This window comes from Balaenoptera borealis (assembly GCF_965194805.1).
Source record: "Balaenoptera borealis genome assembly, chromosome: 6".
Classification (NCBI taxonomy): Eukaryota; Metazoa; Chordata; class Mammalia; order Artiodactyla; family Balaenopteridae; genus Balaenoptera; species Balaenoptera borealis.
Genome location: NC_138863.1, coordinates 60,136,324 through 60,164,186, shown reverse-complemented (window position 1 = coordinate 60,164,186; position 27,863 = coordinate 60,136,324). Strand labels below are relative to the sequence as shown.

At 41.4% G+C, this 27,863-nt stretch overlaps 1 protein-coding gene across 7 annotated transcripts in view; it reads left to right on the top strand.

Moving 5' to 3' along the window:
• The window catches only part of RAPGEF4 (Rap guanine nucleotide exchange factor 4), a 308,486-nt gene extending 281,754 nt beyond the window's left edge, over positions 1-26,732 (top strand). For all 7 annotated transcript variants that reach the window (XM_082395391.1, XM_082395390.1, XM_082395389.1 and 4 more), the window contains 8 exons: positions 2,110-2,235; positions 2,648-2,826; positions 5,692-5,782; positions 9,391-9,441; positions 10,232-10,319; positions 10,737-10,801; positions 22,397-22,451; positions 25,342-26,732. In XM_082395391.1, the coding sequence (XP_082251517.1) occupies positions 2,110-2,235; positions 2,648-2,826; positions 5,692-5,782; positions 9,391-9,441; positions 10,232-10,319; positions 10,737-10,801; positions 22,397-22,451; positions 25,342-25,469 (783 nt within the window). In that variant the 3' untranslated portion in view covers positions 25,470-26,732. The remainder of the gene's footprint in view (positions 1-2,109; positions 2,236-2,647; positions 2,827-5,691; positions 5,783-9,390; positions 9,442-10,231; positions 10,320-10,736; positions 10,802-22,396; positions 22,452-25,341) is intronic.
• Positions 26,733-27,863: the final 1,131 nt, after the last annotated feature.

Here is a 27,863-nt window from a genome sequence, read left to right as displayed (position 1 = left end):
GAAAAGCCATAAGACCTCAAGGGAAAGAGATAAGGAGCCAGTTAGACTGAGGAGAGAGCAAACCCAAGGAATAGAGGGCAGGTCCACAGCAGAGCACATGGGCGAGAGGGAAGGCAGAATGTGGACAGCCAGTCTGAGCCTGAGACAGAGTTCTCGCACCAAGTATTTAAAAGCTTCCCCGACATTTCTACCTGAGACCTACCCCGCTTGAAACCATTCTCCTTATTTGCTTCCATAAGCTACTTGCCCATCAGCTTCAGGTCGGTTCCCTAAGTTTTAAAACTTTGGAATAATGGTTTTTCTTCCATGCTGTCTGTGCCCTGCATAAAGTGAATCAGGAACAACAGTATTTGGCTCGTACATCCGGGTCCTGTACTCATCACACTTCCCTGTACCTCTGCATTGGTGCAGCACAGCTGGGAAGGGAACTAATTTGGAGGGGACGGTGGGGACCTCCCCTGTGCTAGGCACTGTGCTCACGTGCTACACTTAAATCATTCCCATCCAGTTCCCTTAACAAGCCTAGGTACTAGGTACCGGGGCCCCAACTCATCAGAGCTAGAAACAGACAGTCAAGAGATTAGGGAATCATCCAAGTCTATGTAATTAGAGTGGGGTTTACATTTAGAATCTGTTGCTGTCTAAAACTGGCACTAACCTGGTCTGTTTCAAAACCCTAACTCCCATCTGGTACTCAAAGACTTTCTAAAGCTGTTCAAGCCGTCCATTTGGTTCCCCTGAGCTCTCTGTTCCTGCCAAGTAAGTTTCATGACAGCTTCCCCATCTTCATGCCTCTCACGCCATCCTTCAACCTATGACAGACCATCCTGGATACTGAGGGGAAACTTTGCCATTCTAAACCCACCCAGTTTTGTCTGTTTCATCTTTTAAAGCCCATCTCTTTCTCCAAGAACCTCTTCAGGCCACACATTCATTCCAAACGCCTGCTAACTCTCAAAAAGCCCATTCATGTTTCCTCACCTGTTTCTCCGTGTATCTGGGAGTCAGGTGTTTTTTGATGCTTCTGTCCACCCCTTTTACGTGCAGATGAATGCCAGCAGCTGACTCTTTACTGGCGTGCAGTGCTGTACTTGCTGGTCAGGGCTGACTCCTTTTGTAAACTGCAAACTTTCAAATGCCCGGAACGCAGTGGCCATTCATAGAATGTCAAGGTTATAGGTGATGATTATAATCATGATGATGATAGAACGTGAACGATATTAGTACTTCCAACATAAATATTGAATATCCAGATATGTTTAGCATCATATTGGGGAAATTATCTTTTAATTCGTGTGACTTTTGTAACTTTAAACATATTATTATAGATCAATAGGTATTAATATATTATACGTAAGTTTCTAATATATACAAACCATTCATCTTATTAAGGAAAAGCACTATAACTCATTTCCCGTAAAATAAAAATAAGTAAGTTGGATGGAAAGTCTTGACCAATGGTCTTCCAGAAAGTAGCAGAGTTTAGTTTTCTGATGCCTAGCCCAAAACACCATGACCATGTGACTATCGTTCCTAGCTCAGCATCTCTCAGAAAGTGGAGCAATTGGACATCATATATAATCACATGTAATCACATAGCCCTCTGTCACCTAGTACCCCAGGCAGTGTGTTATGAGAAATGGAGATGCAGCAACTTTACCACTGTCACCAGCCCCTGCAATAGTAAGTAGCGCTGGAGCTAAACATCCAAAACCACCATGCCAGTACCTGCTTTGGAATGGCTTCAGTGGGAAATCGGAGAAGAAAGTCCTTAAGAACTGCTTACATGTTTGTCAGGGAAAAGGAATCATTCCCAGGGAGCTCCCAGGCCCACGCAGAAGAGAACTTTCATGGGTCAGTCTTCACTGAATCTTATTTGCCATGGTCCACATTTTTCAGTCAGTGGAATTGATTAGAGTGACGATGATTACTATAAAAATGGCACGGAAGCAAGTGAGCATTAAAAGCAAAGGCATTTTTCTCCTCTGGGTAAAATCAGTTTCAAGATATTCCTGAAAGCCTCTCCAGAATCCTTTCCCCTCAAAGTCCTGACAGCACTCAGCGCGTCTGTTTTGAGATTCCGATACATTTTTGCATTATTATTCATAGACTCCCTTGCCAGAGCAGGAGGGCCCAACTGTTGGAACAATGGGAACTTTTGAATTGATGAGCTCCAAAGATTTGGCATACCAGATGACAGTTTATGATTGGGACCTCTTCAGCTGTGTGCATGAGGTAAGGTGCTCCATTTAGGGCATTCATTCGCAGGGATCGTGGCAATTCTGGATGCAGCCTGTAAATGTTAATACGTGCTGCAATGTGGAAGCCACACGAGGGTTTTTTAAAATCACTGAGTATATTAATAAAGGCTGTTATAAAGCCTTTAAGTGTTAAAGAAAAATCTTTATGATTTACAGTAAGCTCTGTCTTCCTGAGTATATTAAGCCAGTGGCACCTAGTTTATAGTTACAGATTCAACAAGCCTCATTGAGCCATTAAGATCTTCAAGTTGAAGTTCAAGTTGAATCCTGGTCAGTGACTGTATTCACATTTGCTGACCAGTATCAATTTGTCACGTCAAATGGAGGAGCCAAGTTGGTGTTTTGATTTAAAAACAAAGACATGACATTGTTTTCCTTTCTTCTAGCTGGAGCTAATCTATCACACATTTGGAAGGCATCATTTTAAAAAGACCACAGCAAACTTGGATTTGTTCCTGAGGAGGTTTAATGAAATTCAGTTTTGGGTTGTCACTGAGATTTGCCTTTGTTCCCAGCCTAGCAAGCGTGTTCAGCTCTTAAAAAAATTCATTAAGATCGCGGCCCAGTAAGTATCGTCCACTTGGGGAGAGAAAAACGTTTGAGCTGTGTTTTCATTTTGTTCCCTTAGATTACACCTTAAAAAGAAAAGTGAGATATAAAGTCTCCTTATGTACCAGGACCAACCAGAGGGGCGTAAGAATCACTGAACTCTTGCGAAAGATGTGTTTTGTCTAGCTTTTGTAATACTTGACACCAATATATAAATTAACATCCTGCAGCCCTGATGCTCGAGTTAAAATCGTGACCTCTTTTTGCTCTGAACTACTCAGACTTTGCACCTCCTTCCGCGTAAACGACTCCTTCAGCAAAGTTCTGCCGCACAAAATTCTGTTTGAAAGGCTGGGCGAGTCCAGGTCTAACTCGACACGTTCTTGCCAGTAGAGGGCAGTGGGAACATGCATGTACAACCTTGCATCCGACTCAGCCGGGATAAAATCCATAAAATGCATAAAGGCGAGCTAACCTGGTCCATGAAAATCATCTCCATAAACATCAGAAAGAGCAAGCATCTTATAAATATTCTATTTAACAGCACTTCATGGGAAACAATTTATTTACTGCAGGGGCCAGTTAGATTTCTCCCTGAAATGAATTTAATCTTCTCCTGCTATTTAGATATGCCTGACAGCCTCCTGTTTACTTCCCTGTTTTTGGTATCACCACAGTGCTAAAAATAAAATGCTAAATGCGGCTGTGGCTGGGAGACTTCTTTCCTTTCTCAACCCAGGGAGCTCTAGCACGGGAAGGTGGGGAGCACAAGTGACCCCAACTCGGCAGTTTTCTTGAGCCAAATAGTTTAGATCCCATACAGAGTCTGATTTCCAGGGCTAAACAAAGAAGCAAACGCTGCTTGACGTTTTACACATATCAGCTTGCCAAATGCCTTGAATTATTTTGCCAAAATTTGGGAGTTCAACGGGATATCCAGATCTCTTGGATTCAAATGCTGGTATCTCTTAATTTGGAAAAACTGCCTTTTGAAAGAAAGATTTGGTAAAATGTTGCTTATGAATTTCTGGTTCAGAGTGTAGCTAGCCACTTTCCCCCGGAGCCTGAATAGGCTTATCGCAGGGGACAAATGCCTCCGTTTACTTGGAAGGAGATGACTGGAAACTGTGACAGCATGTGCTTCCCTGCTAGCAGGAGCACATTCTCTCCTCACCTTAGCCTGGCAGGGCTGAGTGCAACAAGGGAGGAGAGAGGAGGTCTGCACACAGACGTGGAGACCAGAAAACCTTTGGGGGCCTAATCCTGCTATTTTACAGGGCAACATAGGAGAGCCTTTCAGAAACTCAGGAATTTTTTTAAATGTCTTTGCCTTTCTTCTCTCTCTTCCTTCTGATTATGGGTGGATTTGGCCTTCGGAATAAATTGGTTTATGTCATTTAACTGTTATTTAAGCTGCGCTGTCCTACACAGTAGAACGCTTCACACAACCCAGCTGGAGAAGATTGTAGACTCAGAAACCAAGATCTACACGAATGAGATCTTAAACCTAGTGGCAGTTGGCATGTTTTACATGATATTTTTAGAGAACTTCAATATACTCTATTGAAGCTCTTTGACCTGCCCAGAACTTTGTGAAGTTGGGGGTCCAAATGTTATCCTCGCCTTTTACAGGTGAGGAGACTGAGGCAGAGAAAAATTTCGTGACTTACCTAAGGTGATAAAGTTAGTTGGTGACCAGAGCAGTGAGCAGAAAGGCAGCCCTGCAGTCCTGCGTGTGCTTTCATGATCGCACAGATAGGACAAAGGCAAACATGTCCATGACCAGCCTCGCTGCCTTCAGTCCAGGGACTCTGAAGTTGCTCTCAGCCCCTGACCTGAGAGCCACCGCCCCGGCCCATCGAAGGCCCCGCTTGCTTCCTCAGCGGTGCATAAGACACAACATATCTTCTCTAAATCTGTTTTCCCATTTCCACACGGACCATTTATGAATCACTCTGCAAGGAGTACACAGGCAGCAAATGCAACAATTTAATTAGCCTTTTGCGAAAATGCTAATCCAAAGAAGATTTAATTATGATGTAGTCAACTTAGATAACCATACTGATTTGTGGTAAAGGATTTGCACTCCTTGCAAAATGAATTCTTCTTTCCCTTTGCAAGGAGCTGGTATAAAGAAGTCGAAGATTCCTTTTTTTTTTCTATTTTTAAGTTAAACCAAGTACCTGGGCTAAATATTGCATTCTAATAAGAACCTTTGGTCTTGTTCCACAATATTCTTCTTCCCAAATATATATTCATAAAAGCTAATAATGGCATAAGTACAGATTCAAAATGATCCGCTTCATCGACATTGGTAAAACAGACAAAGTAAGGTCATTTTTTGGTCAGTTTAGGTTATTAGCTATATAGGGATCATGATTTGTAAGTTGATATTTTTCAACAAATTAGAAGCATTTGCATGGCAGGTAGAAGCCCTGGCGGCTGCAGCAGTGTGATTTTCCTTAGTTCCCTCTCATGCTGCCAGAGCCTGAGGTGTCCAGCTTCAGCCTGAAAGTCTGGAAGTCTCCAAGGACATTTTGCTTTCTCTCTTCCTAGCCCGTGAGATGTCTCCCTCCAGGTCCAACAAGGCTTTTAGCAAGCTTTGGGATTACAATAGCAATCCCTAGGGTAGGTGTCTTGAACTTCCTCCTCAAAACCTGAACCTAGATGGCCCAAACCATCACCTTTCTAAAATTACAGTGAGAAATCAAACAGCAGAGCACGGTCACCCAAGTGGAACTTACACAGAGCATTAAATCTGTCATTGCCTGCTCTCATAAAGGAGTCCTGCCGAATATTAATGACCATCAGAAAATAGAACTCTTTTTTTATGTCACTCAAAAGTGGCATTTTACTCCAGTATGTGCCTCTTGTGTTTCAGCTGTAAGGAGTACAAGAATCTGAATTCCTTTTTTGCCATCGTCATGGGACTAAGCAATGTTGCTGTGAGCCGCTTGGCACTAACATGGGAGGTAAGCTTCCGCTGAGATCCAGCTGCGACTTTTGCCTTAAGAGTCAAAACACAGGCTCACCAGTGAGCCTTTTTTTATAGAAATATCACTCATGTTTGTATTAACAATGGGGAAGGTGGGACACTTTGAGGGAGGTGACCTGTCTCCTTTTGCCTCAGAGTGTGAATTTTAAAAGGCACTGTCCTTTTGTAGAGGGGGGAGGGGATGAGGGGGTCTCAGCTTCCTGGACTATACAATGTAAATAATAATAAGTCTAGTTCCTAGGTATAGCACTGCTTGGATGACTTCATCTTGCTCATAGATCCTATTGTTCTCTGAAATGTCTGCTGCTTGCTTTTTAAATAAGTCTTATCTGTAATTAAGAGAGGACAGAAGATCCATTTTTATCCCAGTAGTCATTTTGCTCCTGGGAGAATTAACCAGAAGGCCAACTGTTTGGCCCAGCTGAGTACCAAGTATCTCCTAACTACCTAGCAGACCTCTCTGTGTATGAAGCAGCAACAGTTGGCTAGAATTCGGTTTGGTGCAAAAGTTATGCAGGTGTGTCGTGAATTTCTGTAGCAAATACAATTAATGGTTTGTTGATAGTTGGTTATTTGTGCTAGAGAACAGCTTCATTTTTCATTAGCTAAGTACTCAAAATATGCCTGACCCCTTACATGTGGTATGTAGTCAAAGAAATATTAATCTCTAATAGAACATACACACAAAAATAGACTCTTTCTAAAAATAAAAAAGTATGTGTAAGTGGGACACAAAAAGAGAGCAAGGAGTAGGTAACACAGATCTTAATTTGCAATGATGCTGTAAAAAGGCACCAAAGGCAGCTGTTTGCATCTCTAAATGTTTTCCTTGAAACATTTTCTTCCCTACTTCCCTCTTGAAACTGTTTTCTTTCTCTGTTCCTCCTCAATGTTTCCACTGTTTATAGGACAGGTCCTCACAGGTCCTTCTGTCTTGGGTTTCTCTGAAAATTCCCAGCAGCTCATCCCCTGAATATAGGAATGAGGGAATTGGTGAGGCCTGCATGCCATTTGGCTGGGTCATCTTCCAGCTAGGAAAAGTTAGTGCTGCCAATAAATCTAAGCAATGAAGCCAGGGTGCAAGCCTCCCCTTCTTGTAGCCCAGAGCTCTTGGAATCTTTGGAGATCTAGGGTTCCCTCTCAGAGAGTCTGCTTTCCCCAACTTGTTTCCAGCTTTTAACTCTCTCACGGAGTCCAGATGGTTTGGGAAATCAAAGAAGGTATAAAGCCTCATGGGGTCCGGGAAGGCCAGGTATAGGTGCACATAACAGCAGCTAGACATTAAGGCCGTGGCATGGGGGAAACACTCTCAGAATCCCCTTTCCTGGTCTAAAGAGAGAAATAGGAGGCTGCTTGGGGGGCGTGGGGGATAGGCAGCAAAGGGAGAGAGTTTATCGGCCAGTCCTTCATTCCACAGGGAGAGGAAGGAGCACATCAGCCTGTGAGCTTGTGTTTCCATCCTTGCGTATTGCTGAAAAGAGGAGAGTCACCTTTCATCATTTATAAGCCTTTATCTCTTAAGGTGAAATGTAATTGGATCATTCTGTAGGAAGAGCTTTCATTCTTAAGCGTCTTTGATTTGGGTTTATCTGCCTGGACTTGCCAAGACCCTCCCACGTGCTTCCCACACGGCAACAGTGAGTAGCAGGATGGCAGCAGGAGCAACGCGAGAAATCGTGCCTGCCCTCTGGGAACTAGAAAACACGTGTGAGACAGTCAATGAACAAAACAGAAAATAGAGTGAAGCCACGCGGCAAAGGGAATGGTCCAGCATAGAGGGGAAAGACCCATCTGAGATAAAGTCAGTGGGAGTAAGAACCCAGAGCCGAGTTTCTCGGCCTCAGTGGTGTTGACACTTCAGGCAGGATCATTCTTTGTTGTACGGGGCGGGGCGGGGGGGTGGGGGTGATGTCCTGCGCCATGTAGGAGGCTTAGCAACACCCTTGGCCTCAATCTACTGTATACCAGTAGCGCCTCTCCCTCCATCCACCCCAGTTGTGACAACAGGAAAGGTCTGTAGACATCACCAAATATCCCTGGGTGTGGGTACAAAATTGCCCCCAGTTGAGAACCCCTGCTCCGAAAGCATGGGATGTGGATAGGTAATAGTATTAAGACCCACATGTTTTATTATCATATGCACTCCGGCTTTTGACCCCAAAGTCAGCTAAGCGCAGAAAGAGAACTAGAGTGATAGATCTAACCAAAAATGTCGTTCGCTCCTGATTTTGTAAATTGTCTGTGTTCACGGAAAGTTATCGCCTAGCATGGTGATCTGGACACTCCGTGGAGCATGAGACCCTTGTATCCCTTGATGCCCATCCCAGCCTTCATCCCTTTGAACTTTTCCCGCTAAACAAGGATATCAGGTTTCCCTGAAACCCAACTTGAAAAGAGGCACTAGGACAATGAGTTTAGAAGTTATAAGGAGACTAGTTCCTAGAAACAATATAAGATGGTTTACAGTGTTCAAATGGGAATATGACAAACCCATTCAGAGAAGAGAGAAAAAGAAGAGAGAGGAGCTTTGGGGTGGATTGCAGAGGCCTGATGGGGTGAGTCAGTTGTTGATGGTAGACTTCACTGCGTGAAGCAGAGCTGAGCGGGGCATTCAAGGCCCAGGACTTGGTCAGCACTTCCACGGTCTCGGGATGGGGAGCATCACGGTGCTATGTCTTGGTGCGACCCTGTTAGAAGAGAAAAGTTCAGCTTTACTATAAGCTCAGGACCTAAGCAAAGTGAGAACCAATAGATTGAAAGATGATTCATCATTGACCTACGGTGTAAATGTGCGGTATTGAATCATATGCCAAAATATAACCATGAGAAATTACTAAATTGATAGAACTATCTATTTTTGTATTATAGCAAGGCAGAGAAATCCTGTGGGAGAAATGCTTGTGTAGGAAAGCATAGCTCATATGATAGAGGCAATAGACAAGGAGGCAGGAGATGTGAATTACAGAGGCTCTGACCATCGTCAGCTGTGTGACTTTGGCATGTCATTTAATCTATGAGGTTTAATTTCTTCTGTCTATAAAACACAGGTTTAATCTAGTCAAATAAATATGTATTGAGCACTCAACTATGTACCTGACACTCTTTTAGGCCCTCAGGATATAGCAATAAACAAAACTGATAAAAATCCCTGTTCTCTTGTAGCTTACGTTGTAAAGGAGGAGGAGGGTTGAACCTAGGTAGTTTCTAAAACTGTTAATCCTAATATTCTCTGGTCTAAATTCCTAATTGTGGGAATGCGAGAGTTTAAAGCAGTGGAGGGTTAATGCCAAACCACTTGTAGTCTGGGAATGCAGCCCTCTTTATGAATAACCCATTTCAGAAAACATTATAAAAGCAGTTAAGACCAAAGCATCCATAGTTAGTTTTGGTTCAACTAGGTTAAGACTTTTAAAAGACGAGTTCTCTAAGATTATCCTCAAATGACAAGACAGATTACAGTCTGGCCTGTCTTAGAGATGTTTGATTAAGAGCCAAAAGTAATAATCTCCCCTAGAAATGGTAACACATGATACATGTCTAGATATTGAATCTGACATGAGTGTGGCATTTTCATTTCATTAACAGAAACTGCCAAGCAAGTTCAAGAAGTTCTACGCGGAGTTTGAAAGTCTAATGGTAAGTGACAGTGGCTCCTTTATTCTGTTCACTGTCTGCATTAATCCAATTTCTGATGAGCTGAATTGAAGTTCTCATTTCAGAAATTTTATCTGTCCTTGTATGACTTTAAGAAGTTTATGATCCCCTTTTAGTGCTGCTAAAACAAGCATGTCCGACTAATGAATGGCACCCTCAGGTACTCACTTAAAGAGGACTTATGTCCCACCTAAGGTCAATTTGTGTAACTAAGAAAAGCAGTGTAATGGGATCCTTTCCATCTAGCACAGGTTAGCTAGGGATTGGAAGCTGCATTTTTCCTCGGCTTGCCAAAATTATTTTTCCCCATTGGCTGGGAGGTGTTAACGGACAGAAAAGGAGTGAGTGGGACTTGGCAGGAGTGATGGAGGGTTTCAGAGAAGGCAAGTCGGGCCTGGCTATGCAAGGCAGGTAGGAGGGTGAGCCGGGCTCCCAGGAAGGAGGCTGTGCTTCAGGAGAAGGGGAATCTCGCAGCTGGGGGGTTGTTTTACATTTCATACGGGCTCTCAAAGGGGATCTCTCCCCTGGATCCCTAGAGGCGTGTCTCCCTTTCAACGAAAAAAGGAAACAAAAAGTAAATTATTTCCATGTGATACAGGAAGTTGTTTTAAAACAAAAATCAATTTGTTTAACTAAAGCCACCTTTCTTTTGTAGCTACACTTGATTCAAAACTCCCTGACTGGGAGATGACAAGGCTGGGTGTGTTGGGAGGTAGAGGGGGTGGTGCACGTGTCACAAGTCATTAACCAGGATCTCTTTGTTTCTCTAAAGGATCCTTCAAGAAACCACAGGGCCTACAGGCTGACGGTAGCCAAGCTGGACCCTCCTCTCATCCCCTTCATGCCTTTGCTCATTAAAGGTAATTCCAAGGAAATGCACAGGCCGAGTCAGTGGTGAGTGTGTGGGGAAGAAAATGAACAGGAGCCTAATCCGATTGACCTCCTTGGGAAGAATGAGCCCATCTTTCCACCTTCCTCATCATCTCCCCTCAGCCCTGACTTTTCTGAAAGGGTTGGAAAGATTATTGGAGGAGCAGGGATCTGTGCGTGGTTTGAAAGCCTTGATAGTGCAACAGAGGGTTAGTTTGGAAATTTTACTAATAAGCTCAGGGAAAGTGCTTTAGAAACTTAAACACCTAACATAAAAGGAACTATTATCGGCTTTTTCCAACTGCAGTGTCATGCAAATCCTCCAGCATAATCTAATGTGCTATTCTGGTCTCTTAGTATGACATATTTCTGTTAGTGATTCGAATGTGACTTTTATTTCTTTGCAGATATGACATTTACTCATGAGGGGAACAAGACATTCATTGACAATCTAGTAAACTTTGAAAAAATGGTACGTATGGTATTATAACCTTAACCATGATGTTTTTAAAAAATAAAATTTGCATTTGTACTAATAAAGGAAATAATTTCCATATATGCTGCCATGTTAAAAAGCTAGTTACACATAAAGGAGCTGTGGAAATACTCAGTTCAAATTGGCTACCTCTTTTAGTCTGTCAGTTCTCTTTTGTGAAATTGAATAGTATTTGTGCGGCGGCTCACAGCAGCGGCTAGCTTTTATGCTGTGTGCTTCGTCCTTAGCTGCCTGTTGCTAAAATGCACGAATGTTCCAGAGTGACTTCCATGTTGTTGTTTTGTTGTAAGGTTTGTGGAGCTAGACTGCCCCAGGATGCCTTCGAAATGTTTATCTGCTGAGGCTGACTTTAGTGCACGTAGGTAAAAGGCAACTCTACAGAGGATCTTTATTATACAGTAGTCATCTGAGTGTGTATTGCTTATTCCAGTAAAGTTCACCCAGGTTCAGAGTGGGAACTTGAAAATCTTCATAACCAAAAACAAATTTTTTTAAGTAACAGTTGTGTAGAACTGGCACATAGTCACTATTTTCCAGCCTCCCCCCACCCCCCCAGAAAAAGCATTAGTTACTTTGCAGTTTCCTTTCTTATCTTCTGTGAAGCAATAAGGCAGGTCTTGCCAAAGCCTTTCTTTAGCGACATAGCGCATGTTCACGGAATGCTCCATTGTCTTCTAAATCCTTTGGCTGCAGCCCGCATGGATGGGGTGGTAGGGTGTTATCTCTGTGTGGGTGAGAATGTGCCCGGGGTTCGCTTTGCAGTGATGGACGTGGTGCTACAGGAAAAGCTCAGAGCTCAGAGTTCAGGAGACACGAGGGTCAGTTCTCAGCTTCATCCCTTTGTAGCTGTCCCTTAAGTTCTCCGTGGGTCAATTTCCCCAACAGAAGATGGGGATTGTGGTCACACCATCTACCCCTGGGGATTATTGGTGGGTCCAGAGTATTGAAGGCTTCCTGTAAGCCATACAGCGTTGCAAGCATTCTTATCAGAAAACTGTTCTAATTGTTTCCTGAAATCCAGCTACTACATGTGACTCCAGAATTCAAAACATCTTGCAGTCATCCTGTAAGGATCATACCATTCAACTTTGGGGATGAGCATATTGCAAAGCCCAGCCTGGTAAAGAACTGCAGCAAGTGCTGGGCACTATGTCCCGTGTCTTAAGCTTCTTAGGAAATAGCACATTTTCCACATAGTCCACACTCCTCAAAGACACCCTGTACTAGAGGGCAAATATTTCTCAGCAGTCTTCTCCTCCACCCCGCACACCAAGGGTAGGGTAGGAACATCTCTATTACTGTGTTGGTTTAATCATTCTATGATCAAAGTAAAAACATTCTTTGCTCACTTATTAGTATGGAGAATTAAACATATTTCCCTGATTTCTCAAAAGAAAACTTGTTGTCCAGAAATGAAATATTTAGCAAATAGGTAAAGAACCTTCCAGATCACTTAGGCAGAAATACAGACCAAGGGGTGGCTAAGCCAACCATCTGACTGTAAAATATACGTGTGCACAGAGGCGTAGAAGTCAGAGTTTCCTAAAGAGTTGACTGAGCTTTAGAACTTTTGATTGTTAAAGTTAACTAAACAGAACAAACAAGAACAGCAAAAATATCTGTCAAGGAGGATGAAAGCTGTTTTATCTGGGTTTTTAGATCTTGGTGTGTCTCATCCATAACCTGGGAAGGAAGTCAAGATCGTATTCAGTGGATGTTAAGCGAGTTCCCCTTCCCTGTTTCTGTACTTCGTGCCCACAGCAGTGGATTCTGACATGCCTGTCAGTGAGGAGAGAGGTCCTTCACATCCTGCTCTGAGAAAGTCCACTTCTGATTGAAAACAACTGTAAAGCTAAGATAGCAGTTCAGCTGCAACAGTGGAAACCTAAGGTAGCCAAGGCTTAAGCAAGATAAGTCTATTCCTTTCTCACTTAAATGTCCAAGTATGGAAGCTCTGCCCCAGGAAGCAGTCAGGGCTCCAGCCTTCTCCTGTCTTGCCATTTCACCATCCACATGGTCCAAGATGGTGGACCACCACCACCCCCATTTCAGCTAGAGGGAAGGGAAAAGGAAAAACGTGAAGACCTGCTTCTTCCATGTAAGGATGTGACCTGGAATCGCACTCACCCCTTGGCTCACATTTTATTGGCCAGAAGAAACTTAGTCCCATGAAAAGAAAGTTAGAATATGTAGTTCTTATTTTGGGTATACATGTGCCCCACTCAAAATTAGGGGCTTCTATCACTATGAAAGAAAAGGAGAGAAAGGATACTGAAAGAATACTGTTCTCTGCTCCAGCAGTGATCAATTTTACTTCATTTGATAAATCATACCATGAGAAAGTGGGATTTTACAGTTGCCCTTCCATGAGTTAGGTGTTACTGAAAAATGAACTGGAATTTCAAAAAGATTTGATTATGTTCTTTAAACCGGGCTTAGACCACCTGGCACTTGTTGCCAACTTTCCAACCTTTTCTCCCCATAAACTAGCCCACCCCTGCCCCCATACCACCACCACTTACAGCTCCCACTAGTGGCTGGTGTTATTACTGCATTCCTGGGGAAGGATGTGTCTGTCTCCCTTTTCAGGTTCATGTCCGTGCAGCTCCCCAGTCAGTCATCATGCTCACCAAGGTTGGCAGCCTTTGTGGGGCTGGTAGGCTGTATCCCCTGAGGCAGCCCCTGCCAGGGGCAGAAGTCACCAGGGTAGTCGAGAACACAGATGTCTTTTCTTGGTGGCAACACTGCACAGTCACAGTGAACTACCATGCCAACCCTAAGTGTTTTTATTTTGAACCTCTTCACCCTCGAGGTATGAAATGAGGATTAGAGAATTTGTTGCATATTGGTTTTCAGGATTTATGCGTATGAACAAAAGAGAATTCACACTCTGATCCTTATGCCAAAAAAAAAAAAAAAAAAAAGCAGACATTCTTTCCTTTGGGGGGAACATAAAGGAATATTCAAAAAAATGTTTGAATAAAGCCCTTTGTAGCTTTCTACGGCATACATGAATATTTATAACATTTAGGAAGTAGACTAGCAATGGATCAGAGGATAATATGCTGGCCGGCTGCCACTACCCCAGGCTGTATGAAGCATGCTGATAGCGGTGCTGCTGTGTTAGGAGGTTGGTTCTATTTCAGACACACCCATATTTAGGTGGATTTATTTATGAATATTATTTTAAGATAGTCATTTTATTTGGAAAGAGAAGCCTAAGGCAAACTTCTATACTTCTGGAAACATTAATAGAAGCTAATTCATAAAGGAAGAGAGATGTTTTGAACGCTTATATTTTTGTATCACTAATCATGCCGTTACATTATTAGCAACAATTTGTCTTCTATCATCAATAACATTATTACAAGATTCACGGTGAGAGCACTGGACTTATATCAAGCTATGGAAAAAAGAATCTCCAAATAAAAATCTTTAGGTGTTCAAATCCATCCAATTCCCAGACCTTTCCAACACAATAGAGATCTACCAAAGGACTTTGAAAGTTTACTTCTTTATATAGAATACATGAACTGGGCTGAATGCAGATTTTCCAAAGGGTACGTTTTTTTCAAAACAATTAAATATGTGTAGAGTGTCTAGGCAAAGAATTTTGCTAGGAAATATAAAGAAATCCAAAAAGTAGTCCTTGGCTTTAGGAGATTATATGCAGTTAAGAAAATAAAACATAAATACATGAAGTATTAAAAATCAATAAAGGGTATAAACTAGTTCAAAACAGTAATAAAAGAGATGTCTCAATAGAGAAAAGACAGTCTCTACAGCAAGTTGTGTTAGGAAAGCGGGGCAGCCGCATATAAATCAATGAAGTTAGAACACTCCCTCACACCATACAGAAAAGTAAATTCAAAATGGCTTAAAGACTTAAATATAAGGCATGACACCATAAAATTCCTAGAAGAGAACATAGGCAAAACATTCTCTGACATAAATCGTAGCAATATTTTCTTTGGTCAGTCTCCCAAGGCAATAGAAAAAGCAAAAATAAACAAATGGGACATAATCAAACTTATAACCTTTTGCCCAGCCAAGGAAACCATAAACAAAATGAAAAGACAACTTATGGAATGGGAGAAAATACTTGTAAACGATGCGACCGACAAGGGCTTAATTTCCAAAATATACAAACCACTCATACAACGCAATAACCGAAAAACAACCTGATCAAAAAATGGGCAGAAGACCTAAATAGACGTTTCTCCAAGAAAGACATACAGATGGCTAACAAGCACATGAAAAGATGCTCAACGTTGCTAATTATTAGAGAAATGCAAATCAAAACTACAGTGAGGTACCACCTCACCCCAGTCAGGATGGCCATCATTAAAAAGTCTACAAATAAATGCTGGAGAGGGTGTGGAGAAGAGGGAACCCTCCTACACTGTTGGTGGGAATGTAAATTTGTACAACCACTATGGAGAACAGTATGGAGGTTCCTTAAAAAACTAAAAATAGAGCTACCATATGATCCAGCAGTCCCACTTCGGGGCATATATCCAGAAAAGATGAACACTCTAATTAGAAGAGATACACGCACCCCAGTGTTCATAGCAGCACTATTTACAATAGCAAAAACATGGAAGCAACCTAAATGTCCACTGACAGATAAATGGATAAAGCAGATGTGGTATATACAGATATATAAAATATTATATATATATAATAGAATATTACTCAGCCATAAAAAAGAATAAATTAATGCCATTTGCAGCAACATGGATGGACCTAGAGATTATCATACTAAGTGAAGTAAGCCAGACAAAGACAAATATCATATGATATCACTTATATGTGGAATCTAAAAAAATGATACAAATGAACTTATTTACAAAACAGAAACAGACCCACAGACATAGAAAACAAACTTATGGTTACCAATGGGGAAGCAGGGTGGGGGGAGGGATAAATTGGGAGTTTGGGATTAACAGATGCACACTACTGTATATAAAAAAGATAAACAACAAAGATTTACTGTATAGCACAGGGAACTATATTCAATATCTTGTAATAAACTGTAGTTGAAAAGAAAAAAGAATATAGATATTTACATATATATGCATAACCAAATCACTTTGCTGTACACCTGAAACAAATGCAATACTGTAAATCAACTATACTTCAATTAAAAAAAAAAAAGATGTGAAAAAGAAAAACGCAAAGAGAGGTAACTTCCTGTATCAGAGGAAAATAAAACCATGTTAAATACAATATAATATAATCAAATCCAGACTTGTTACCCTGAGTACCCATCCAGCCTCATCTCACACTTCATCTACTTTGTATTCAGTCCAAGTTGGTGAGACCAACCTTCTTTCTTTTTCTTTCTGCCTCAGGGCCTTTGCACTAGCTGTTACCTCTGCCCAAAACTGTCTTCCTTCAGTCTTCACCAGTCTAACACTTTCACATCATTCAGGTCTCAGCTCATGTGTCCCTCCTCCGAGTGGTCTTCCCTGACCATCCTTCAAATATTCTTCTACCATCCACACCTTGCCAGACAGCTGGATCTCAACAGATAACCTTGCTTTGACAGCTGGTTTCACATTCTAAGATGATCTTTATTGCCTCTTCATTGCCTGTCTTCTCCACTAGAATGTAAATGTCCTAGACCAGGTATCTTATCCGTTTGGTTTCTCTAGCACCCAAAAAGGTGTCTGGCATATCATAAGTATGCAAGAAATACTTGAGTAAAAGTATTTGTTGAGTAAAAGAATAACCCAATCATATTCCGGTGTTGGACTTAGTGAGATAGGACAGTAGACTAAAGCATTTATAAAGGAATTTATGTAACAAAGGTTTAATCCAAAAGCATTTTCTATTTTATTAGAAAATCTGGTTAAGCAGAATGTCCCAAGCATTTTATATTACCGATACCTTATGCAAAATGGCTCCCTTAGCTTTCTGTTCCTCACTGGACACTATTCTGTCCACCCTCCTCCCTGTGGTGCTAATTGTGTCAGTCCTTCAGTGTCCTTCCCTGTGTGCAGAGATGCACAATATTCTGCAAGCGCCTGCACAGACACCTGAGCTGCCATGTCCCCATGGCCATCGTATGTACAATACACCATGAGCATCATGCCTGTTACATGCTTGTATCTGTATGTCACTCACCTCTTGGATATTAAAGATCCATAGGACAGGACAGGGGCCGGGGTTCTTCCTCAGGGACACATACGGTGAAGACTGGCTCAGCTCCTGGGCCATTTTATCTTTCATCTCTGGTCCTCACCTTGCATTTAATTCCACTTGGTTGCTGTCATGGGCACAGTCTTTGCAGGTGAGAGACAGATATATTTCTAGATACACATGTGGAAAAAAATTCTTGTCCCCAGTATATGAGGGTCTGAGTGAAATAACCAGAATGGTGTGAATGTGGTTTTACACATGGTACGCAAGGAGTAGTTGACTGAGATCCTAGATTTGATAGGCATATGGATGGGAGCAAGAGTCCAATGAGTAGGGGCAGAAAGAAGAAAAGAAAAAGCAATTTACAAACATTAAGAACAAGGAGGGCAAAGATCTCAAGGGGCAACAGAAGAAAAGACAAAAACCTCTGAGGGCTGGCGTTTAGAAGACGCCTGACATCTGGGAGCACCTTCTCAAGGGACTTGGAGCAGAGAGAGAGTGTGGCCTAAGAAGAGGAAAGCTGGTCTGGCAGCTGGCTGTGCGTATGAGGTTGGGAGAGGAACAGTGCGCGGTAGTATTGCCTGGAGGGCCTGCTGGCCTGAACTTGAAAAACAGACATAAAAGTCCACTCCTCTTCAGGGACAGGAGAGCTTAGACGGGGCACAAGAGTCTGTACAGAGCTGGCCAGAAAAGCCAGAGACGGCTGGGGAGGCCTGGTGGGTCATCAACCATCTGGATAGGAGTGAAGGTGTAAGATGGCCAGCCTGCCCCTGAGGGGAGGGTGCCACAGAAGGTAAATGGGGAGGCCGGGGCCCCGAGGACCCCAACTGAGAAGAGCCCCCTCTGACCCCTCACTGGATTCAAGGAGAAGGAATTACTTGCATCCGAGCTTGAGGGGGATTTGTGTTTGGGACCACAGCCTCAGGGCCTCTCTCCTGGGCCAGGCTCAAGTGCGTACAGCTGGCCACTCCGTCTCTGGACAGCACCTCTGTGCTGGTCACTCTGCAACTTAGGCCCCAGGCAGGACATCTGCTTCTGAGTCGCTCTGTTTTCAGCTTGATAAATAAATAAATATCTGACACAGTGTCATTGGGCATGCGCTGTCTACGCCTTCATCCAGATCAGACTCTCACATTGGTCAGCTGTCCCAGTGAGTGGCCGAATAGGACAGGCCCAACGCCTGGGAAGTGCCCTTAAAATGGTGGTTCTTGTTAAGAATCGTTCACCAGGTTGTATGCAAGTTCTTTGGACTCCTGTTGCAAATTTTCTGGAAGTTTGAAATTACTTCCAAATAAATACATAAACACTGAAGAAAAAAAAAAAGAAGAAGAAGAAATAAATACCTGAGGGTAGTTACAGAAGCCTTCTCTTGCTACCTTATTTTTCCTTTCTGAGCTTCCCCGTATGAGTTCACGTCCAGAGGGAGAATCATCAGCTTTCAGTTGGGTCCACCTCTCAGCTCTGTAAATGAAAAACTGTATGAACATATTAATTCTTGCAAATAAGCTCTGAAAACCTGTACTTAGAATTAGTCCCAAGGAAAGTGGTGGCTGTGGGAAATTTGGAATGTGGATTCCCAAGGGGAAGCCTGGCATTCTGACCGTGGACCGCTTTCTTGGCTAGCATCCTCCAGGGCAGGCTGACGAGCAGACCCTAAGGTGGGGCTTCCCAGCAGGGGGTGGGGCTGTATCAGAGTCAGGTCAGGTGTGAAGAGGGGCTCACACTGCCCACCTGCACTGATTCAGGTGCCTTCTAAAGGAACACGTTCCCCTCACCTTGCCCCTGAATTACATATCACTGTTTTAACAAGCCAGTTACTAATAGGAGTGTGTCATAACCTCAGGTTTGCTGGGATGGGGGAAAAAAAAAAAAGATGAGAAGCTCTGCTTTGGAGTGATCAGGTGTTTTCCCACTGGCCTGGCATGGTAGGAAAGTTGCCTGGCCCGCTCCAGGCAGGCCAACCTGCTCTGGCAGCGCCACAAAGACTAGGGTATAACTTTTGGCTTCATCCCTGCTGTGGCAGTTGGATAATAAAGCCTATGTCTTTTAACCTTAGTTTCTGCCAACCTTCACTGGGAACAGCAATGAATAAACAGTCTTCTGCTGTCAGAAATGACATGTGAGGCTTAAGCCTGCAGAAGAATAGAAAGACTAACTGGATGGCTTTTAGTGGAGATAAATGCAAAATCCTCCACTTTGGTCCAAGAAACCACCTGCACATCTATAGAGAAGGAAGCTCAGTGAAGGGGGCTGAGAGGTTTAATTCACTATAAGTTCAGATGTCAGCAGTGTGGCTCTTTTTAAATCGTGGACTTCGATGTGTAGCATCATCTAGATCAAGGAAGGAAAATCGTGTTTCTTCTGCACTCTATGATTTGCTTAGTGTAGGGCACCGCGCTAGAGACCATCCACAAGAGACCTGAAACTTATGAGAAACTGTTGAAGAAGGTGGGAAAATTTAGGCTGAACCAGAAAAGACTCGGGGGTGAAGAGATGTCCGTGATAGCTGTCTTCAAGTATTTGAAGAACTGTCCCGTTAAAGCGGAACTAAACACATGTGTTGTGGCTCCAGAGCTCAGAACTAGGATTAGTGGGGTGAAAAGCAAAGGGGGATAGGGAGGGAGGGTGGGAGGGAGGTGCAAGAGGGAGGGGATACGGGGACACAGGTATACATATAGCTGATTCACTTTGTTATAAAGCAGAAACTAACACACCATTGTAAAGCAATTATACTTCAATAAAGATGTTTAAAAAAAAAAAAAAACATTGTAAAGCAATTATACTCCAATAACGATGTGGAAAAAAAAAAAGAAAAGGGACTTGGACTCAAAATGATAAAGAAACGTCCAGTAGTCATACACGTCTAAAACTGCAAGGAGCTGTCCTTGGAGGTGATGAGCTCCTCGTTGCTGATGCCTTTAAACAGTGGGGAGCCAGTATTTGTAGGCAGGCTTTGATGGCCTTAGGCCCCTGGAGACAAATGAAGAAGGGGCCTTCTGAAGTCTCCTTCTGCAGCCCCAGGAAAGCACCTTGTAGCTCTTAGCAGCATATTAAATATTGCATGTGTCAGTGGGTGCAAAAGAGGGTGGGGTTAGAAAAATCAAGTTAACCCTTCTTTGGCCTTGTGAAAGCATTCTGTAACTGCACTGACCAGCAGTGCTAGCGGAGTCCGGGTGCTGTTACGGAGGGTTTACATATTACATTATTGTGCAGCCGCCTCAAAGGGAAAGAATGGGCCTCATTGCAAAGCCAGATTTGGATCGCAAAGTTAAACTGAAGTTATCTTTGAGTACAATTAAAAGGGATACGTCAAAATTAAAACCACTGTTAAAATTAATCAAAGATTTAGAAAGGTAGAATGAACTCCAGAGCTGGAAATTACTGATTGAAACAATTGTTCTCACGTTTTAAACTGCATAATGAGCTAAAAATTATGAAGCCTCAGAGTATAGCTGTAACGAGCAGTCCAAAACCAAAGTCAGAAGGAAATGTTTTAGCTTTCAGAACTAAAAAGCAGAACAATTACTCCCTACAAAATGGTATAGGAAGAGGTTTCTGACCCCTGCTAATTGTTTTATTATTCTTTGGAGGGGCATACTGGCAGCATTTCCCAGGGTTTTCAGTAATTACACTCCATTCAATATCTGAAGAATTACAATAATTCTACACGGAATATACTTGTGCCCTTCAGATGCAAAGCCTTTGGAGAAGTGAAAAAACAACTTAAAGTAAATTAGGAAAATTATCGTAGTTACTGTTTATTTCAGGGCTCCATATATCAGAGGCTAATTATACATTGTATGTTACATTTTCTTGGAGGTATTTGTAATATATTTTTCATGCTGATCAACGGACGTGCTGGTTTGCAGGAACCTTTATGAAAGTGAAGTTCTAACTTTTCCAAGTGCCTCTTTGTGTATGAGAAATTACCCAGTGCAGACAGATGTCACTTCACGCATGCCAGAGGCCTCAGAGCAGTAGTATATAGTGAGGTATTATGAATGTTCACCTGTATATATTTGTAAAGTTCCAACTCTTCTATGAAAAAATTTCCCTGCCAAATAAGTTTTTTTTTTTTTTTTTTTTTTAACACTACATCAGTTCTCTCAGAGCCATTTTCTATATTTTGGCAAGCCAAGGTTCCAGGAGAGAAAAAAGCAAGGACTGGAATTAAATAGCCACTCAGAGATTAGAAAGTCTCTTTTCCTGGCTGGAGCCTTACCGATTTTCTGCTAGTGTTAGAATTAATCCACCATCTCTGCGGGACTGCCCTGAGAGCAAAAGTGTCCTGAGATGTTACACAGAGACTGGGGGTCCCCGTGTCCTGAGACGTTACACAGTTACCCTTAAAATACCATGAGCAAGAAATGTACGTAGTGGCTCAGAAACCATGCTTCAGTCTCACTGATATTTTTCCTTAGGTTTCTTGTCCTTCATTTCTTTCCTTCTTTCTTTTTTTGTTTTAAACTAAGTTGAGTGCAGTTCAAAAGGTTTCCTTATAAGTTTTTATGGCAACCAAAACTTAGAAATTGAGATCACTTAATGACAAAATTAACAAAGGTTAAATAAATTATGATCCATCCACATGACTGAATACCTGCTTATTTAAAAAGGATTTTAAAATGCAAATGGCATGAAAAAGAGTCATAATGCCATATGAGAAGATTCCGATCAAAACAAACATATGTATGTTATGACTTCCATTTTTTGAAAAACATGCTTATGTATTTTTTAAAGTATTAGAAGGAAATGTACCAAAATATAACTGAAGTTACTGTCTGAAACGATATTCTAAAATATGCGTGTGTTAGTGTTATAATCAGGAAGGATGAAGAAGGGAGGAGGGAGGGAATCACATAATTAAGGTGAACATTAAAACACACACTTTTGCTGGAAGATGAGAAAGGTTAATAATGCATAGTGTACAGGAAAAATGTGGCGATAGAATATCTATGATTGTTCCGTCAATATCATCAAACACCTCATTATTGAGTCCTGTTTACTGTGAGGAACTTGACAAGCTAACCATTCTCCAGATCTAGAATAGTTACAAATTCTCTTGCAAATTCACAGTGACCTCAAGAAAGGATGGTAAAAACTAGTCCTGAGGAGTAAGGTCCATTCTCAGGAACGACAGCCTGCTTTTTACATCTTGAGGAACAAGCAATTAGACGAGAGTTATGCCACTAGTATTCCTCACCTGACAAATACCTTGTATGTGTGGGAGGGGGGCATGCGGGGGTGGGTGCCTCTTTCAAGTGATTAAACAGGTTATACGTCAACCAGTTGCCTCCAGATAATCCACATCTCAGAACCTGCTGTTTCTTGTGGTCCCAGGTATTGCTGAAATAAATAATGGTTTGTTTTCTTTTTTGGATTCTACACTAAGTTTACCTGCATTTCAGTTTTTCTTTTTATTCTTTTTAGCGCATGATTGCAAACACTGCCAGAACGGTGAGATACTGCAGGAGCCAACCCTTCAGTAAGTTAATGCTGCTGCAATATGGATCTTGGTGGCTAAGTCCTTTTCAGTGAGGCTACTGAGACATTCTAGAAGTCTGGACAATATTTGATGGTGTCAGAGACACTTTGGACCATGAATCCCATGGGATAGGGGCCTTGCATTTAAAATAACCATAAGAATATTATTTTATGAATGAACTTAGAGAATTCATCTGCTCTTTCCAGAATGGATAGACAACTAAGGCATGATTGCCAACAAATCCTGCCTCTAACCAACTCTCTTTATGACTCACTGCTTCATGTTGAGAAACTCACATCCACTCGTAATGACTCATTCTGTCGTTTATAAACTGGGAAAGATAGTATTGATTGTCTCTTGGGGTGTTGCGAGAAGGCATTAATGTCTATAAGCACATTTGTGAAAGTTCCCATAGCAGGAATTCATATTGTATTTCTAGGTGAATTAAGGTGCTTTTCTTAAATCTGTACAAAAACTGGTATAATACAATGCTTTCATATAAAACCGTCACTGATAATAAATAGCAAGTTTAAACTGTTGGGAGTTAAGTTGCATCATCGCAGCAGATCACCCTGCCGGGCCTCCTCTGCACTGGGACTTTGGGTAGGGGCTGGAGCTTTGGCTCCCTCCAGCTGGTCTGGGAGTGAGAAGGTAGCCCCTGTGAAGTTCTGTGCTAATAACGTCATTGTATGAGTCAGTGAAGTCATTGGGCTCATTAACTTAACATGATAATTTGACATGGACATGACTGTGAGGCTACCAGTACCATCCCCTCCAACAAACCTAGTGCTCAGAGACTAAACGCTTCTTGTTTTAGTCATCAGAGCTATCTTTGCTCTTCCTAGCACAGGACTGGCCCAAAGCGAGGGTCTGCTAACACAGGATGCCAGAACTGCTAAACATTCATTGTTTAATGCCCGGAGGGGGAAATCTAGGAAAAATAGTCTTGACTTGGGGAGCAAGATCTTTAAAAAATTGACTCAAATGATTATGCCTCCTCTTCCTTCCAAAAGGTGCAGCCTTGCACCTCATCAACCGATCTTATGTGGATTCTGCCAGAATTAAAGTCTCTCCTATCTCTTCATCTAGTGATTTACTATATGTATAAAGACACGATCATAAGGCAGTTATACAAGTGAGTATGAGAATATATAAGTGATGCCAGTCTACACAACAAAGGTTTATAACCTAGAATCCGTGGCCCTTCAGGGGGTTCTAGGAAATTCCTGAAATTAAACGCAAATGCTGTGTGCCTAAGAGGGTTCAAAGCCTTGAGAAGGTTCTCCATGAGGTCCAAGAACCGGAGAAGAAGCGAGATAGAATATATTTTGTTCTATAAACTTCTTTGGAAGTAAATCCTACATTCTCCTATATCTCCTAGAGACATGGGGGGAAATTTTATGTATATAAATCTCCACTGCATTTGTTGAAGTTATCAGTAACTGCTGGTAAACAACAGCTGCTTAGCTCTGAAGTCAAAAAATCTATAGATAAAGCTATAAGAATAGATTCATAAACATTGTGGGAATATGTACAATGTAATTACAGTATATTGTAAATGTAGAGTACACTGCCAGTGACAAGCGAGGAAATTAAACACTGTGGTATTATTTATATGTGATAATTATACTGATGAGTTTCTTCTTAGAGCAAGTGGGGGCCTTTGTATCTTTTCTCTGCTTTTCTGTGTTCAGACCTGCAGCACTCCCCTTCGCCCCTCATGCAGATGGCATTCTAATTGTCTTTGGGAGTGGTGTGTGGATCTAAAGAGAACAGATGGACTGCGGAAGGCAGTGCGTTATGGCGGAAAGAACACTGGTCCAGAGTCCAGGCTGGCTTGGCCACTCCCAGTGTCCCACACCAGGGATCCACGGGGCAGAGGCCACCCATGGACCATGGCCAAGCTGTTGGATCTAAACGGAGCTTTTTTTCCCTTTTATTGTGAAATAATGTCACCATTCAAAAATGGAAGAATTCCCAGGGAAGAAATCCAGATTTCTCATTTCTCTAGAAAAATAGGAAGATCCGGCAACTCAGGGTGCAGATTCCCACATGGCATCAGCATGCAAGAGCTGAGTAGTCACTTCTGAAGGGAACTGTGTTTCCAGTTCACCACTGTCAAATGGCCTTCCTCATTCATGTCTATTCCCTGTGTAGGGATCTGAGCATTTGATTCTTCTTTCAGCCTAGTTTTAGGGAAATTGGTTAACTTCAGATAGCTCTGCTGCTCGAGTGCTTTGGGGAGTGGATGAGAATAGAATGGTAATTGGGATTTCGGAACAAATCGCATCAGAGAATTGAAGGTCTGGCAGAAGTCATGCCTTCAGCCCGAGTTGATTTTTCTTTTTTTTTCTGAGTATGGACAGTCTCTAAGAACACACAATGTATGCAATAATGCTGTATATTGTATGCGAGTAATGAGGGGAGTCGGACTTACTAGTCTCGCTTGCTTCAGTTCAGCCCAGGTGTTAAGTGCTTTTGTTAGGAGCTAATGAAAACTATGTCTTTTTGCCATTAGTCCTCATCTGGATCAAAGGGAGCAGAGATCAGAGTGTGAGACACAGGTGGGATGGCAAGGGCAAACAATTTTAATGTATAACCAGGGCTGTCAGGCGATGCTTTCACTTTTATTTGCTGCCTTTTTTTTTTTTTTTTTTTTTACAATATGTAATGCAAAGGAAAATTATCAAAATATATGATTCCAGGGAAGAATAGGGTGGGAGGGAGGAGATGGAACATCCAAGTAGAAACATTTCAATGAATATAGTGTGTTGAAAGGTCTTGATGGAACCCAGGAATTCATGATAAAGGTAAAAGTTAGAGTAAATAAAGCTGTATCGTATATGCATATATTATGCAATGCTAATCCTGCTCTTTTCTCTTTCAACAGATCCTGATGCAGCTCAGGCGAATAAGAACCATCAGGATGTCCGGAGTTATGTACGACAATTAAATGTGATTGACAACCAGAGAACTTTATCACAGATGTCATACAGATTAGAGCCTCGTCGACCATAGACCTTTAAAGTGCTCAGAACAACGGTTTGCCTCCAGTCCACAATCTTTCAAAAATGCCATTTATGCTAGTACTGACTGTATTGTCACTAGAGAATTCTATAAAACAAGCAAAAACCCATCCTGAGACATCTCAGTACTGCATTCAGCTTACCAGCGTCATGACAAAAGAAGAAATTCTTTGACTTGCATACAGCTTGCACACCACTAGCTTACGAATCCCCTGTTTGTAGTCACCGTATTTTATTTCCAGTTGTGCCATCTTCTTTGCTGAAACATAAAATAAGACCAACATGAAGAGTATGGTAGAAATATCATTGTCAAGAGAAGTATCAAGCTCCTGATATTTTTTTCTAGGAGTGTTTACAGGATGAGATGTGCTACAAATGGTATTTATTTGGCTACATCATTGGTGGTATAGTTTCATAATTTCTAACTCAACATTTTGATTTGAGCATGGGGTTTTTGGAAGGTGTTGAGGAATCCGTGTAACTCCAAATTAGAGGCTATATTCTTCCATCTTCATAGTCTTACCTCTGAAGGAATTGAACCTGACCACGTTACTATAAAACATTCTGGCTGTTTATGTTATTTAGGGAGGACTGGTCTGTAATTTCTGAATGACATATAGAATAATATTTATGTTTACAATATAACTTTTTTAAACTTACAAATCAGGAGTACATATATAAGAATTCCACTGAGAAACTCCAAGGTTCTTAAAATTGCTAGCGTTAAGATTAAAAAAAAAAATGACATTTCAAAAGAGCACAATATTCAGAAAACATTTTTCAAAATTATTTTCCGGGGCATTAAAAAAAACTTTACTATTGGCTAATTATTGTTACTGATTAAAAAAACCCACATATTTTCTGGACTTAAATGTTATTACAGATATCTTAATTTTCAGCAATTGTTTTGCACTTTCAAATAGATTGTAAATAGTTCATTCAATCAGTGGTATAGAGTTATTTATTTGCTACATGATAGATATTGTGCCAAATAATTACTTTTTATTTATTTTATTTAGTATGTAATTTTGGAGTACATTTTTTCCTGTTTTCACAATTAGGCTACATTTAATGTGTAGGAATTGTATGTATGTATATCTTCTGTAAATAACAGCTACTATCTTCATTAAATATAATTGTGACAAGAAAAGGTGTGTTGTTTTCAATTCCTATAATATGGGAGAGATAACCATTTGGCATGATGGGATCTTGGACTTCTTTTAATTGAAATAAAATTCACATACTCTAAAAGTCACCTTTTTAAAGTGTACAATTTGGTGGTTTTTAATATATTCATAAGATTGTTCAACCATCATCACTATATAATTCCAGAATGTTCTCCTTATCCCTTAAATAAACCCCATACCCATTAGCAGCCACTTCTCATTTTCATCTCCCCCCAGTCCTTGGAAACCATTAATCTGCTTTCTGTCTCTGTGGATTTACCTATTCCGGACATTTTGTTTAAATGGAATCATATAATATGGAGCCTTTTGTGTCTGGTTTCTTTCACTTAGCATAATGTTTTCAAGGTCCATCCACATTGTAGCAGGTATCAGTACTCCATTCCTTTTTATGGCTGAATAATATTCCATGATATGGATATATAACATGTTGTCTGCCCATTGATCAATTACTGGACATTTGGGTGGTTGCCACTTTTCAGCTATTAGGAATACTGCTGCTACGAAGAGGCACTAGATTTTAGAGTTGCCTGTTATGGGTCCTACACAATTTCTCAGTGAGTTAAGTGATTGGCATACTATTTGATGAAAAATTTTCCAAAATTATTTAATTTCCGGACCCATGCCTGTTTTTTAATGTCAGCATTTTCCAGAGTGTATTCCAGACTATAATCTCACAAGTTCAGTAGAGAATGGACTTGAGGACACGGGGAGGGGGAAGGGTAAGCTGGGACAAAGTGAGAGAGTGGCGTGGACATATATACACTAACAAATGTAAAACAGATAGCTAGTTGGAAGCAGCTGCATCGCACGGGGAGATCAGCTCGGTGCTTTGTGACGACCAAGAGGGGTGGGATAGGGAGGGTGGGAGGGAGGGGATATGGGGATATATGTATACATATAGCTGATTCACTTTGTTGTACAGCAGAAACTAACACAACACTGTAAAGCAATTATACTCCAATAAAGACGTTATAAAAAAAAAATCTCATAAGTTCACAAGCTGTTCCTCCCAAAACACGCACAATTGCAGAGTAAAACACAAAACCAAGATGACATCTTCAAAAAATTTGGGAACGATAATATAATATACCCCCTTAGAAATGATTCCCAGTGTTCATTAACATATTCAAGGCTCTGAGAAGTCCTGCTGTAATCCCTTTTATAAATTTATTTATTTATTTGTTTATTTATTTTTGGCT